The following is a 15032-nucleotide window of genomic DNA, read 5'->3' on the forward strand; positions in this document are numbered from 1 at the left end:
TCTTCCATTTGAAACATAATCTTCACATTTAGTTGAGATGATCTGGATTTAATCCCATGCTGAAACAAGAGGTTTATGAGCCTTAGGTCTAGGGATTAACTCTCATGTACCTAACTAAAATGTCTAAAACACCCAAAATGGCCTTGGGAATATTGCTTGAACAGGAAAATTGCTCCCAAACCAGAACTCTTGAACTATTCTGTAACATACTCAATCTGTGCTTGCCCTGGCAGGAATTACCTCAACCACAGTGGATAAATTGAGATTTTTATAGGATGCTTACATCTCAAAATGTTCCCCTGCAAAAATATTTTTGAGGTTTATAAATTAAAAAAAAAAGAAAAGTATGACTATTTTATGGTTTCACAGTCTTATAAGAGCAGGTAGAAGATGAGGTTTCCATCTTATATGTCAAATACAAGGCTTGGAGCATTTTGGCCAAAGGTCTCAAAATTTACTTTAATCTGAAATCCATTCAGTTTTCTATAGTTCTCTACATTCCCCTCCTCTCTTCAGAGAGAAATCAAACCCAACAGTATTTGAACAATTTCAGAAGTTGTTACATAGGTGGCCAACATTAGAACAATGCTTACTTATGGACGATAAAGGGAAAATCATTTCAATCACTTAACATCAAAACTTTTGGATTGTGAGTCTGGTGAGGTGGTGTACACCTGTAATCCCAACAGGGGCAGGAGAATGAATTCAAGGCCAATCTGGGCTGCATAGTGAGTTCCAGGTCAGCTTGGACTATGCAATGAGAAATGGTCTCAAAAAAATTTTGTCTAGTATATGCCATGTGCTATGAAGTTTATAATGATGAATTAGATGTAGATCTCATCTGTAAATTGGATGTTAGTTAAAGCTAAGTCAAAGATTTAGTTCACATGGTAATCGGTTTCCATCAGTCTCTTGATGATTCTGGATTCCAGGTGCCTGGAGAATTGTCTCAGTCCATTAACTAGGTAACTTACAATGATAATAGAGTGGGTAGTGATTTAGAAAGAACAAATATTTCTCATAGCTCTGGAGGCTAGGAAGTCCAAGATGTAGTGATATAGTGAGTGCCTTCTTTCTGTGTCTTCCCATGGCTGAAGGCTGAAGGGCAAGAAGGCCTCTTTTAAAAGGGCCTTCATCCCTTTAAGGAAGGAGCAGCCTTCACAGCCTAATCCCCTCTTAAAGGTCCCACCTTTAACACAATCACTTTGGCAACACCTGAAATTCGGAGGGAACACATTCAAACCACAGCAATAACCATTAGAAGAACATTAGTAAATAATGTAGTTGTCAGACAGTCTTATTTAATACTTTCATTTGAAGAATTGGTTTAAAAAGCCAATGTTCATCAGTTTCTTTAGAGTTGCATCAAAGGAAAATAATTGGGAAAGCAATTTTTTTTTGCCAAATTCATTTGAATATGGGACCAACTTCATAAAAAAAAAGAATTCTCTTTGGAACCTGGGGCTTTAAAAAATAGCAACTGTGATGAATATGGTTCTTGGATTCATGGTCCAAAGTAGTTTTGTTTCTTGATGCCGTAGATTAAGCAACATATTGGTAGAAATGTAACTTCTCACATGGATTATACATAAATAGGCCAATATGTGTATGTAAACTAAAAACTGAAAATGAATGCATTCAGGTATCACATTATTGAACTGTGTAACAATATAAATTTGCTAACAATTTTTAGAAGGCACAAAAATCAGTGTTAATAAAGACTTGTCTTTTTCATCATTCTCAAAAATTCTTCCTCATTTATTTCTCCATCCCCATCACGATCAGCTTCATCAAGCATTTCCTGTAAAACAAAATGTAACATGATACATGAAATCTATGAAAAATGAGTAATGAGAGCTGCAGGTGTGGCCTACCACACCTGAGGCTTCAAGTTCAATCACCAGTACCACCAAAAAGAAAAACAAATGATGTAAGTGAATATTCAAAATACACTCAAAATGAAATTTTATTTTTAACTTATAGTCAAACTTAGAATACAGTATATAAATTATTATATAAAATTATAATTCTGCTTATAAAATAAGCAGGGTTTACCTGAAGTTCATCATCTGTTAGATTTTCCCCTAGCTCCTTGGCAACCCTCTTGATGTTATTTAGTGATATGCTTCCAGTATCATCATCATCAAATAATTTGAAAGCCTTCAATATTTCTTCTTTCTCATCTTTTTCACTCTTTAAAAAAATGAAATGTAAGTGACAAGAGCAGGGAGGCTGTCCCTAGTCTTTCATTTATTCCTTTATTCTGTCAAGCTGGCCACAGTTCTAGAGCTGTCATGTACCAGGAAGCTAAGCTCTGACTTTATTGCATTTTTTCTTATTGAAACAGGGTCTTACTATGTAGCCCAGTCCTCAAATTGGTAATCCTCCTGCCTTAGCCTCTCAAGTCCTGGGGTTACAGGTGTGCACCACCAAGTCCTGGATAAAATTATTCCAGTGTACTCCCATCTGCCCTCAAGGTGCTTAAATGCATCACTTATGGAAAGCAGGAAGAGGCACTGGGTGGTAAACAAAATGTGCCTCTTATTAACCCTTAATTCAGTCCATTTCCAAAAATGTAGGCTCCAAGAGAACAAGAAGTTCAACCCATTCAAGACTCCTTAGAATAGTGCCTGGCAAAAATAGGTACTCAAAATGCTTGCCAAATATATGACCCTAGTCTATTCTGTCATGTATCCTCATTATTTCCTGACAAAATTCTCTTCTCCATACCAGTCTTTTCAGTACCACCCTGAAGTCATCTTTAATCTTGCTATTCCTATCTGAATCTCACCATCCTTAAACACCTAGATCCAAATCTATGAAACCTCTAATTGCTATGAAGCTTCTAATTGCAGTACTGCTTGTATTTCTTTGAAAAGTAAAATGACTATACCATCTTTATACACATAATGGCATAAAAATCTTCAAAACTAATTGTGCCAGTTCCTTCTTTGTCGATTTCAGCTATCATTTGTTTAATTTCTTCTTTCTTTGGTTCAAATCCTAAGGCCCGCATTGCAATCTGAAATAGGAAGGAAATAAAATTTAATTTGCCATGATCTCATTCTGATATTTTTACTTACTAATAGCTTCTCTCTCTCTCTCTGTCTCTGCATAAAGCTAGAAAATTAGGTCATCAGACCTAGGTTCCAATCCTACTGTGACATAAAGTGTAACATCATTGTTACACTCTGGGCTTTGGCCTACTTATATATAAAACACAATTGAAATGTTTAACACAACATTATTTTGGCAGTGCAGTGCAGAGGCTTTATATCAAGGCTTCAGAAGTCTACTATTAAACGAAGGCTTAAAGATTCCCACAAATATGGGCTGGCAGTATAGATCAGTGGTACAATTGTTTGTCTAGCAGGCCCAAGGCCCTGCGTCAAATCTTCCCCTAAAAAAGTTCCACAAAAACTTGGGAATTAGAAACAAAGGTCAAGACTGTAAAATAGATCCTGGAGGTACTTGTGAGAGGAGGGGAGGGGAATGGAGGAGATGAAGGAGGGGGAATATGGTCTATGTACCTTTCACAACTGTTTTAGATGGGGTAGGGAGGGGATCAGGGGAGAGATGACGGGGCAAATCTAGCTGATGTTCAAGGTAAGGTTGTTCAGAAGTGTCACAGTGTATTCCTCATACAATTAGTGTACAGCTTTTTACATGTCTTAGAATTAGAAATAATTTCAGAACCTTCAGTTCTTTCACATCTATGGTTCCAGACCCATCAACATCGAATAAGTCAAAAGCCCCTTTAATTTCTTGCTTTTGGATTTCATTCAATTCAATTTTTGTTGCTTTTTTCTTCCATTGGCCTGAACTTGTGCAGGAGTAGGATGCCTGTAATAAATATACATATAGGTGAACAAAAAACTTTTTAATTAGAATAACTGATGAACCTTTTAAATGTAATAAATGAACATGAACAGCATCCTATTTCCTGCTACCTGATGACATCAACAGTTTCTCCCTTTCCCCTTGCTAATATTTATGCTTTGGGTGGAAAGCCAGTCCTTTTTAAACACTTAAGATTTTTCCTTGAAATCAGTGCATTTTTATCTGGGTGCAGTGGCTTGAGTCTATAATTCCAGCTACTTGAGAGGCAGAGATAGGAGGATGAATTAAAGTTCAAGGCCAGCCCAGGCAAAAAGTTAGGAAGGCCCTATCTCAAAGAACAAGATGGGAACAGTGGCTCATGAATGTAATTCCAGGTACTTGGAGGTAGAGGTAGAAGGAGTTCAATCCAAGGTTACCCTGGCAAAAGAGGAAAACACTAAAGGACTAGAGTGCTGTTTAAGTTGTATGCAGTGCAGCAAGCAGCAGGCCTTGAGTTCAAACCCCAGAACTGCCGAAAAACAAAACAAAACCAAAAACCTAATGCCTTTTGAGAAGGAGGAAAAGCAAAGGAAGATGAATGGTGGATGGTCTTAGGTCACAATGCAATTAGCCTAACTTGATATATCCGAAAAGCATCCGTTTAAGGATTATTTGCTTTCATGTACACCTAGGTTTCATAATAAAATTTGCTTGTTTGGGGGGGGATGCTTGATTGGAACACAGAATCCTCTCCCAACCTCTTCTAGCAGACAGAAAAGTTTAAAACCACGTTTTAGGTGAAACACTCCTTCAAGGACCCGTATAAAAATAACCACGTTGGGGCATGGTCAGTATCCACCTAACACGTGGAAGGTGGAGGTCATCTTGCAGTTGGCAGGTCCCTATTAAGTCCTCAGGCTCTGCTGCAGCTCCTGGCATCTGACGGCTTCTCCATTCAGGCCGTGGTCCTCCAGGGTAGCTTTCTGAATCCTCGCCTTCCCCGCCACGAGGCCACCCCGCGGACGCCCACACTCGACCCGCTTGTGGAGTGTTGGTATTAGCGGCGGATGGGGCTGATGAGGGAGGAAAGGACCTGGAGACCCTTTCTTCTGTCTCTGGGTCACAGAAAATCCGTTCCCATTTGGCGCTTGAAGGATCACTAATGACACACAAGGATCACGAAACGGAGGCAAATAACACGTTTCATAAATACATAAAATCCCTTCCTTGTTCTGGGGAAAACCTGAGCTCTAGTCCCACGCCCAGGCGGAGGTTACAGCATGGCACTCACCATGTTCCCAACCCGCCCGCTGCACAGAGCAACTGCGACGTTCACAGCTCGAAAGCCGTTGCTAAGGCCGCTCTCCGCGCCACTCACGGAGCCCCGCCCATCCAAAGTGGCCTAATAATTGACGGATGTGGTATCCAGTGGACATAAAGGAAAGCCTATTGGCCCGCCCCCTCTCTACTCTGTACCAATAGTGTAAAGTTCTCGCCGTTTCAGCCCGCGGCTTTACGGAAATTTCCTTTTCTGCGGGTTTTCTGAAGCTGCTGGACCCAGCGCAGCCCTTGACGGCCCCTCAGCTGGTGCGTGAGTGCAGGTGGAGGAACCTGCGCGCGTCACGGGAAGCCTGGGGGCTCCGTCCGCACCCCGGCGCTGGGGAAGGCCGCGAGGTTAGTAGCGAGGTGTTTCCCCTCCGAGGTACCGGTTAAGACGTGACGAGACCTCTGCGTTCACGGAAAGGCTGACTGGAGGGTCGGGCTTGGGAATGGATGGCTGCGGGGGCAGGGCCGCCATGACTGCGCGCCACAGCACGGGGCCTGGGCCTACCCTCTTCCTCTCCTGGGTGGCACCAGCATTGCACGTGGTGCGTGGCGGGGGGGAGGGAGGGGGTCTTCCCTGCAGGGGGGAGTTTCTGCATTTGTGCAATTGTGGAGGAGACTTCGCCCCGCTCGTTACGTGTTTGAGAGCCCCTCCCCACACGCCCCCAGCCCTTCCCTTGGCTGAGTCCCCAGGTTTGGCCGGGTGTGCACCCATTCCAAGCGTAGGTCCGCACGCTTGGCTTGGACTCACAAACGCCCAGATTTAGATTTGGCTCCACTGGGAGCCAAATAAATGTGTTCAGACCACCAGGCTTGCCGGTGCTGCCCCTCTGAGCCTACCCAGGGATCGGCCTTTTTAAACCTGGGAAAGAAGGACTGGGGTCAGGTGGACCACTGACTTGTTAACAGATGCAGAGGTGATAACCTAGACTTCCGAATTGCTTGCCTATCAGAATCCCGTGTGTCTTCTGTAAAGTAAATATTTTATTTTCTAAAATGCACTCCAGATTCTCCAACAGGGATTTAGGAAGGATACTAACTCTTGGCTAGTCTTTTTCCTTTGTCTCATCTCCTTAATGGTTGGACAGGGAAAGTGTGCAAAGCACATTCTTAAAGCATTCTTCCAAGTAATTTTTCATACATAGCAAATAAAATTCGGCACATTTTCCAAGCTGTTAGTCTCTCTGCTCATATTGTATCTCAGGCAGATATCCACTGTAAATAATTAAATCTCATTGGGCTTCTGGGAAATAGGTAAGGTTATCCGTATATTACAAGTGATTTTTCTGGTGGGGGTGGTGTTACTCAGTGGTATAGCACTTGCTAGTATGAGTGAGGCCCTGGGTTCATAGCTAAGCACCACAAATAAGGAGGAGGGGGATACATTTGGTGTAAATTTTCCCCAGTGGGAAGTAAGAAGATGCAAATTTTCCTTAAAAATTAAGGAAAATTTTTAATCATTTAGCTGTAATACACTTTTTTCAGGCCACTTATCTCATCGGGAAAGTTGTTTTGATCACAGTTTCAGGTCATATACTTCATCTTTAACATTAATTTTAAAGGGATTTCTGAGACCTAAAAATGAATATTGACCAGGATCTAATTTGATCTAACAGCAATTAAAAGTCACTCTGTAATTTAGGCTCTCATAGTTGGGATGTAAATGTTTGGTGTTTTATTTTTTTAATGATAGCCTCAGATTCCAGTTTCCAGGCCTTGATTAGGATACACTCTATCTTGAAAAATAATTTACTAATCTGATTGCACTATAGAACTTTAATAATAATCTGAGAAAATATTAAATCTTTTAAATCTACCAAATTTACTTAATGCTTTCTACATGTCATACCCTACTAGAAGTTTAAAACGAATTGAGTGTAGAGTACAGAAGATGAATAAAACCAAGGGATCAACAGATTAGTGGGGTAAATAGACACAAACATAAATGCAGTGTTTTTAATACAGGATGCTATGTGGCATTTGTCTTGGGTCATGAACGATATCAGCAATCGAGATGAATAAAGGATAGGATATTCAAATCAGAGTATAGTAGGTACAAAGTAAAAAATAAAAGGTATGTTCTACTCTGGCAATATGGGGATTTAAGAAAAGGTGGAAGATGAGTCTTATAAATTAAATGGAAGTTAGATTACAGAGCACCTATCTTAAGAAGTAAAAACCTTATTTTCAAAGTTAAATTTTTCAGCAGTGGAGTATCTGATTTACATTTTTGCTTTTGCATAGATAATTCTGACAACCATGTGAAGGAGGAACCCTCTTTAGACCTATTCCTATATCCCCCATATGTGCTCTCCCCTTTTCTTGTGATCCAAGTCCAACAACATTGCTGCATTTGCCCTAGATCTAAAGTCCACATATGAGGGAGAACATGATTTTTTGTCTTCTGAGCCTGGCTGACCTCACTCAGAATGATGTTCTCCAGTTCCATCCATTTACATACAAATGATAAGATTTCATTTTTCTTCATGGCTGGGTAAAATTCCATTGTGTACAAGTACCACATTTTCTAAATCCATTCATCAGTAGTGAGGCATCTTGGTTGTTTTCATAACTTGGCTATTGTGAATAGTGCTGCAATAAACATGGGTGTGGAGGTACCTTTGGAATAACCTGAGTTGCATTCCTTTGGGTATATCCCCAAGAGTGGGATTGCTGGAGCATATGGCAGGTCTATGTTTAGATTTTTTTTTTTCTTTTTTTTTTGTGTTGGGTATTTTCTTTTTTTTTTCTTTTATTATTCATATGTGCATTCAAGGCTTGGTTCATTTCTCCCCCCGCCCCCACCCCTCCCTTACCACCCACTCCGCCCCCTCCCTCTACCCCCCCAATACCCAGCAGAAACTATTTTGCCCTTATTTCTAATTTTGTTGTAGAGAGAGTATAAGCAATAATAGGAAGGAACAGGGGTTTTTGCTGGTTGAGATAAGGATAGCTATACAGGGCATTGACTCACATTGATTTCCTGTGCGTGGGTGTTACCTTCTAGGTTAATTCTTTTTGATCTAACCTTTTCTCTAGTACCTGTTCCCCTTTTCCTATTGGCCTCAGTTGCTTTAAGGTATCTGCTTTAGTTTCTGCGTTAAGGGCAACAAATGCTAGCTAGTTTTTTAGGTGTCTTACCTATCCTCACCCCTCCCTTGTGTGCTCTCGCTTTTATCATGTGCTCATAGTCCAATCCCCTTGTTGTGTTTGCCCTTGATCTAATGTCCACATATGAGGGAGAACATACGATTTTTGGTCTTTTGAGCCAGGCTAACCTCACTCAGAATGATGTTCTCCAATTCCATCCATTTACCAGCGAATGATAACATTTCGTTCTTCTTCATGGCTGCATAAAATTCCATTGTGTATAGATACCACATTTTCTTAATCCATTCGTCAGTGGTGGGGCATCTTGGCTGTTTCCATAACTTGGCTATTGTGAATAGTGCTGCAATAAACATGGATGTGCAGGTGCCTCTGGAGTAACAGTCTTTTGGGTATATCCCCAAGAGTGGTATTGCTGGATCAAATGGTAGATCGATGTCCAGCTTTTTAAGTAGCCTCCAAATTTTTTTCCAGAGTCGTTGTACTAGTCTACATTCCCACCAACAGTGTAAGAGGGTTCCTTTTTCCCCCGCATCCTCGCCAACACCTGTTGTTGGTGGTGTTGCTGATGGTGGCTATTCTAACAGGGGTGAGGTGGAATCTTAGCGTGGTTTTAATTTGCATTTCCTTTATTGCTAGAGATGGTGAGCATTTTTTCATGTGTTTTCTGGCCATTTGAATTTCTTCTTTTGAGAAAGGTCTGTTTAGTTCACGTGCCCATTTCTTTATTGGTTCAAACACAACAAGGGGATTGGACTATGAGCACATGATAAAAGCGAGAGCACACAAGGGAGGGGTGAGGATAGGTAAGACACCTAAAAAACTAGCTAGCATTTGTTGCCCTTAACGCAGAGAAACTAAAGCAGATAGCTTAAAGCAACTGAGGCCAATAGGAAAAGGGGAACAGGTACCAGAGAAAAGGTGAGATCAAAAAAGAATTAGCCTAGAAGGTAACACCCACGCACAGGAAATCAATGTGAGTCAATGCCCTGAATAGCTATCCTTATCTCAACCAGCAAAAACCCTTGTTCCTTCTTATTATTGCTTATACTCTCTCTACAACAAAATTAGAAATAAGGGCAAAATAGTTTCTGCTGGGTATTGAGTGGGTGGTAAGGGAGGGGGTGGGGGCAGTGGGGAGAAATGAACCAATCCTTGTATGCACATATGAATAATAAAAGAAAAATGGAGAAAAAAAAATAAAATCTGAGGCAGGCCCTGTGCTATTACAGTTGCAGGGACTTGAAGTCGGAAAAAAAAAAAAAGAAGTAATTAAGGCCCCTAACTAAGGCAGTACCAAATAGGAATTGTGGCAGCTACAAATGTAATTAAACCTTATATTCATGTTGGAGGAATACGAAGTGTGAGATCTGCTTTCACTTTTGTATTCAAATTTGGAATAACAAATGTGAAAAACTTATCATTTATTTAGTGCCTGGCAATGTGTTAGGCACTATTCTAGGTACTTGGGATACCTCAATGACTAAAATTGCTCTCTGGGAAAGTACAGTCCAACAGAGAAAAAAAGTCTGTAAGTAATAAGTCAACTGTGCTATTTTCTAAGCTAGTAAGTGTTACAGGGAAAAATAGGAAGTAGAGCTGATAAACGGTGTCTGGAGTGTATAGGGAAAAGAAGAGGCTGTGATATTTATAGTAAGTTTAAGGGGCGCTTCAGTGAGAAAAGAAATATGGGAAAACATTTAAAGGTAGTAAGGCCATAGATTTTTTTTGGAGGAGAGCACTCCAGAAAGAAGGGACAATTATAACAGAAATACTAAGGTATGTCCCAAGAACAGAAAGATATCCATAGATTTTTTGGAGGAGAGCACTCCAGAAAGAAGGGACAATTATAACAGAAATACTAAGGTATGTCCCAAGAACAGAACGATATCCAGAGCAAGGCAAAGTAGAGTAATAGTAGGAGATTAAGTCAGAAGGGAAGAAGTACATATTATTAAGGAACTATAAGGATTATGACTTTGACTCCAAGTGAACTGGGGAGGCTTTGTGAGATCTTGAGTGTAGGAAAAGGACCCAAGTTCAGTTTTGAAAGGGACTCCTGTGTCAGACAAAGGAGTAAAGATTCTTCTGAGAGGTTTTTAAACAGTGGAGTAATATGATCAGACTACAGGATTAGAGTATAGTATTTGGAAAAGACTGGAACATGAACAAAATGTTGGTTTTGATGATGAAAATGCTAATAATACCCATCAAAAAATACTGATTTTTTTAAATGCAGCTTCTGAAAAGCATGTTTTAGTATTCTAAACTAAGTACCTTAGACAGTACTAGACATGATTTTATAAAAAGAAAACTTCTGATGTCAAAATCCCAGTTAAATAGTCTGCTTCTGCTCTTCCATTACAGTTAGGGAGTTAAACACTACGCCAGCAGGTAGTGAACACAGAGAACTGTTTGTGGAAGACATCAGTACTAATGCATAGCAGGACAAGAAACAGACTGTGTCAGTGCAAGGCAAAGAAAAGTTTCCAGTGGTACTTACCATCTTTGCAATTATCCATTTTTCCATCCCTTCACTGTCATTGCTTTTAATATACAACCTCTGGGAAAATGAGGAATTACTGTTATGACCTTTAATTTTGTGTTAATTGTAACTCTTTGCAACCTCTTCAAAAAATAATCTTAAGAGCTCTTCCAAAGTTAGTAATTTTTTTAATATAAATTACTATTTAAACTTGGAATTGCTTCTTCAAATGCTAAAGCAGATCTCTTGAGTTTCTTCACAGAAACTCAATACAGACTAGCAGGTGGCACACAGTTGTGATTCCAGCATTCACAACTGGGGAGGCAGAGGCAGGAAGATCATGAGTTCAAGGCCAGCCTGGATTGCATAGCAAGGTCCTGACTCAAAAAGCCAAAAAAAAAAAAAAAAAATATATATATATATATATATATATATATATATATATACACATATATATACACTCTAAATTTGAAATAGCCTATGATTTTTTCTTCCTCCCCCCTCCCCAATATAGGGCATTGAACTCAGGTCATTCTGCTTGTGAGGCAGGCCCTCTATCACTTGAGCTGTGCCCCCAGATCTTTTGTTTTCTGTTGTTTTTGAGAAAGGGTCTCCCTAACTTTGCCTAGCCTGGCCTCAAATTTGTGTTCCTCCTGATTCCACCTCCTGAGTAGCTGGAATTATAGGTGTGTGTGGCTTGATTTATTTTTCCTTTTGTTCTTTTGATTCATACAGTATTATCTTGTGGTTTAAACATGGTGCTGAAAAGCCTAGGCAGAGACTCTGACACCTAAAAAAGACATTGACATATGCATGTTAAGAGTATGAACAAGGCTCGGAAGATGGCTGAGGGTTTTGAAAGAATGAAATGCGTGGAAGATTCTGAAGAAGAGAGGGTAGAATGCTGTCACACCGGAGGGGGAGCCAGAAGGTAATATCACAGTCGTTAGTTACTAGCTCTGAGACTCCTGTATGTTTGTTATTGTGCTTCATTTTCTATATTACTTCAATAGTAATAGTACCTACCTCATATTTGTGAGGGCTACATTGCACAATATAGCCTCACACAACGTAAAGTGCCTCACATGTAGTAAGCTCTCAAAATATGTTAGAAATGAAAAACAAGCAAAAAAGCCAGTCTTGTCTTTTTCAGCTTGTCCTTTGAACAAATTGTTCTGGAGCAACAAAGGGAAAAAAGAGCCCTTACTTTACACCATTCACAAAAATCAGCATAAGATGAATTATTAACATGAATGTAAAGAGAAAGACAACATTTGCAACTCATACTTGACATCAGAACTTACTACAAAGCTGCAGTTATGAAAACAGCATGATATGTCTTAAGTGAATACACAGACCAGTGGAACTAAATTGAGAATCCAGAAATAAACATATATCTGTGGCCAATTAAATTTTGACAAAGGTGCTAAGGCTACTCAAGGGGAAAAGAATAGGCTGTTCAACAAATGGTGCTGGGACAATTTGATATCCACATGCAGGAGAATGAAGTTGGACCTCCACCTCATGCAAATTATACCAAAATTAATCAACAAACCATAAATTTAATAAAACTCCTTCAAGAATACATTGGGTTAAGTATATATGACCTTGGATTTGTCAGTGGATCCTTAGCTATTATACCAAGAGCATGAAACAACAAAAACCTAGTAAATTAGACTTCATCAAGACTAAAGTCTTTTGTATATCAAAGAGCATTATCAAAAAAGTAGAAAATATAGTCTATAAAATGAGACAATATATTTGAAAGTACCTCAGCATGCAGGTACTTGGTATCACTGCCATGGATACCAAAATCACTTATGCATAAGTCCCTTATGTAAAACAGAATAGTATCTGAATATAACCTATACACATTCTACTGTACACTTTACACCATATCTACACTTAGTTATACTGCCTAATGTAAATGTTCTGTAAATAGTTGTTACACTGCATTGTTTAAGGAATGATGATAAGAAGAATACCTGAGCATGTTTAGTTACAGATGTAAGTTTGTGTTTCAAAGTATTTTCCAACCACATTTGGCTGGGTCCAGGGATATAGAACCCATTGATGTATAGGGCTGACTATTGTTTGATAAGGGTCCAGTAACCAGAGTATATAAAGAACTCTTAAAATTTAACACCAAAAAATAACTAACAACCCAACTTGTTTGTTTTGAACAGGATCTCTCTATGTACAACCTAGGCTAGCTTCTAACTCACAGATAAATTGTCCTGCCTCAGCCTCCCTAGTGGAGTTACAGATGTGTGGTACCAGACTCAGCCCTTATCAACCCAATTTTAAAATGGGCAAAATACTTGACATTTCTCCAAAGAAGATATATAATGGCCAACAAGTACATAAAACAATGTTCAGCATCATTACATTAGGAAAATGCAAGTCAAAACCACAGTGAGACAGCAGTTTGCATCCACTGGAATGTCTGAACTTTTACAAAAACAAAGTGTTAAGTATACTGATGACTGCATAGTGTTAACACATAAACACACGCAGAAAGTTCATGTGCTCGTGGAATCTCATTTGAAAATAGAGTCTTTGTAATTAGTTAAGATGAGGTCACACCAGATTATGCTGAAATCTGATAACTGTCATCATGATTATAAAACAGAGATTAGAGTTAAGTAATAGAAGGCAGGGGCTGCCTGAAATAGCCAGAAGACAAGAAAGGGTTCTTCCCTGGAGCCTTAAGAGAGCACTGCCCAGCCAACACCTTAACTTCAGGTACTAGACTCCAGAGCCATACAGCATAAATGCATATTGATTTAAGCCTTCCAGTCCTTTGTGGTAATTTAGTATGACAGCCTTAGGAAACTAATACAGTAAGGATGTGGAGATTCAAACCCTGTACATTGCCAGTGGGAAGGTTCTGCTATGGGAAACAGTTTGACAGTTACTTAAAAATTAAAATAGAATTACCATATGACCCTGTCTAAAAGGATATAAAACAAGTATTCAAATGCATACTTGTACATAAATTTTATAGCACAATTCACAATAGCCAAAAGGTGGGGGAAAACCAAATGTCCATCAACAGATGAATGGATATTCAAAATGTGAAAATACAATGGACTGTTACTTTGCCATAAAAAGGAATGATGTACTGATTCATTTAAGGATGAACCTTAAAAATTGCTAAATTAAAAGCATAAAAGGTCACACATTATTTCATTTATATAAAATATTTTTATGTTTATATATAAAATATGGTGAAGCCATATAGACTGAAAGCAAATTTGATTTTCAGGGGCTGGAGAGAAGGGGACAGAGTGACTATTTAGTATAGCATTTTCATTGGCGGTGATGAAATTTCTTGGCACTAGATGAGAGGTAGTAACTGTGCAACATTGTGAGTGTAGCATGTGCCACTGAATTGTACCAAAGTTAAGTTTATGTTAAGTGAACTTCACCTTAGTATTTCAAAAAGACTAAAACCCTAAAGCTTTTAAAAGAAATATATATAAGAAGAAATTTTGTACGGCAAACTGTCTTAAATAATGTATGGATGGCAGTTACCATAAAATAAAAAAAATTGAATGGAGTAGGGAAATAGATTGCCAGGCTGTATTAGGGGCCACTTGAGGTTGGGCTCACTGATCCAAAGTGACACAAAGGAGCATGGTTTTGTGAGATTTTTTTTTTTTTCAGCTGCTCTAGAGCAAGCATGAAGTAGAGTTGGAGTTCATTCAAACTAGTAACTTTGCAAGGTAAGTAAGATGAAATGAAGGAGAGGCAGGCATTTAAGGACATTTGTGCCAGCAAGTGATTTTAGTCATTGACAAATCTAATTTAAACCAGGTAAGTAGGGAATTGTTGATGTGAGGGGAATCTCAGTAAAATGCAGTAAAATCAGATAGTTATAAGACAAGATGAGTCTCAGGATTATTGAGGTCTGGAGTCCTAGAGTATATTTTGATGTTTCATTTATATGCCTGAGTGTATCAAAAGTTTTTATGATATGAAAGTGAAATTTTCACAAAACTGTTCAAACAATTCACTACATGCTTTCCATGGCTGTGTAGGCTTCCTTCTTAGTTCTGAACGGCCCTTAGGAAGCTACTCATGAGGAACAGTGTCTCCTGCTGGTCTTTGGATATGTCTCAAACTGTGATTCTCCTCAGAACAAATTTAGGTTTTATAAAAACACATGCTGTGGTCATTGTTAAAGGAAAAGCAGAAATCTGAATTGTTTGCTTTTTGATATTTGACATTCAAAAGATTATGATTGAAAAATATTATTCAAAGATTCATAAACTCTTAGAGTTGAAGTTTATAT

General features: G+C 39.0%; 2 protein-coding genes across 5 annotated transcripts in view; one reads left to right on the forward strand and one right to left on the reverse strand.

Annotated features, from left to right (window-relative positions):
• Positions 1-1621: 1621 nt before the first annotated feature.
• Positions 1622-15032, reverse strand: part of LOC109691923 (centrin-4) — a 93532-nt gene continuing 80121 nt past the window's right edge. Inside the window, exons 1-5 of one of the 2 annotated variants that reach the window (XM_074041690.1) lie at positions 5111-5296; positions 3697-3843; positions 2894-3022; positions 2056-2193; positions 1622-1801 (exon numbers count right to left, since the gene is read on the reverse strand). In XM_074041690.1, coding sequence (XP_073897791.1) covers positions 1712-1801; positions 2056-2193; positions 2894-3022; positions 3697-3843; positions 5111-5113 — 507 coding nt within the window. In that variant the 5' untranslated portion in view covers positions 5114-5296 and the 3' untranslated portion in view covers positions 1622-1711. Of the gene's footprint in view, positions 1802-2055; positions 2194-2893; positions 3023-3696; positions 3844-5110; positions 5297-15032 lie in introns of those variants that run through there. The other variant, XM_074041689.1, reaches the window with a different exon arrangement.
• Bbs12 (Bardet-Biedl syndrome 12) overlaps positions 5338-15032 on the forward strand; it is a 33667-nt gene continuing 23972 nt past the window's right edge. The window contains exons 1-2 of one of the 3 annotated variants that reach the window (XM_074041685.1): positions 5343-5493; positions 11471-11666. The gene's annotated coding sequence lies outside the window, so the exon portion shown is untranslated. Of the gene's footprint in view, positions 5494-11470; positions 11667-11705; positions 14464-15032 lie in introns of those variants that run through there. The other 2 variants (XM_020172270.2, XM_074041686.1) reach the window with 2 other exon arrangements.

The sequence above is a fragment of the Castor canadensis genome, chromosome 9 (assembly GCF_047511655.1).
Source record: "Castor canadensis chromosome 9, mCasCan1.hap1v2, whole genome shotgun sequence".
In the NCBI taxonomy this organism is placed as follows: Eukaryota; Metazoa; Chordata; class Mammalia; order Rodentia; family Castoridae; genus Castor; species Castor canadensis.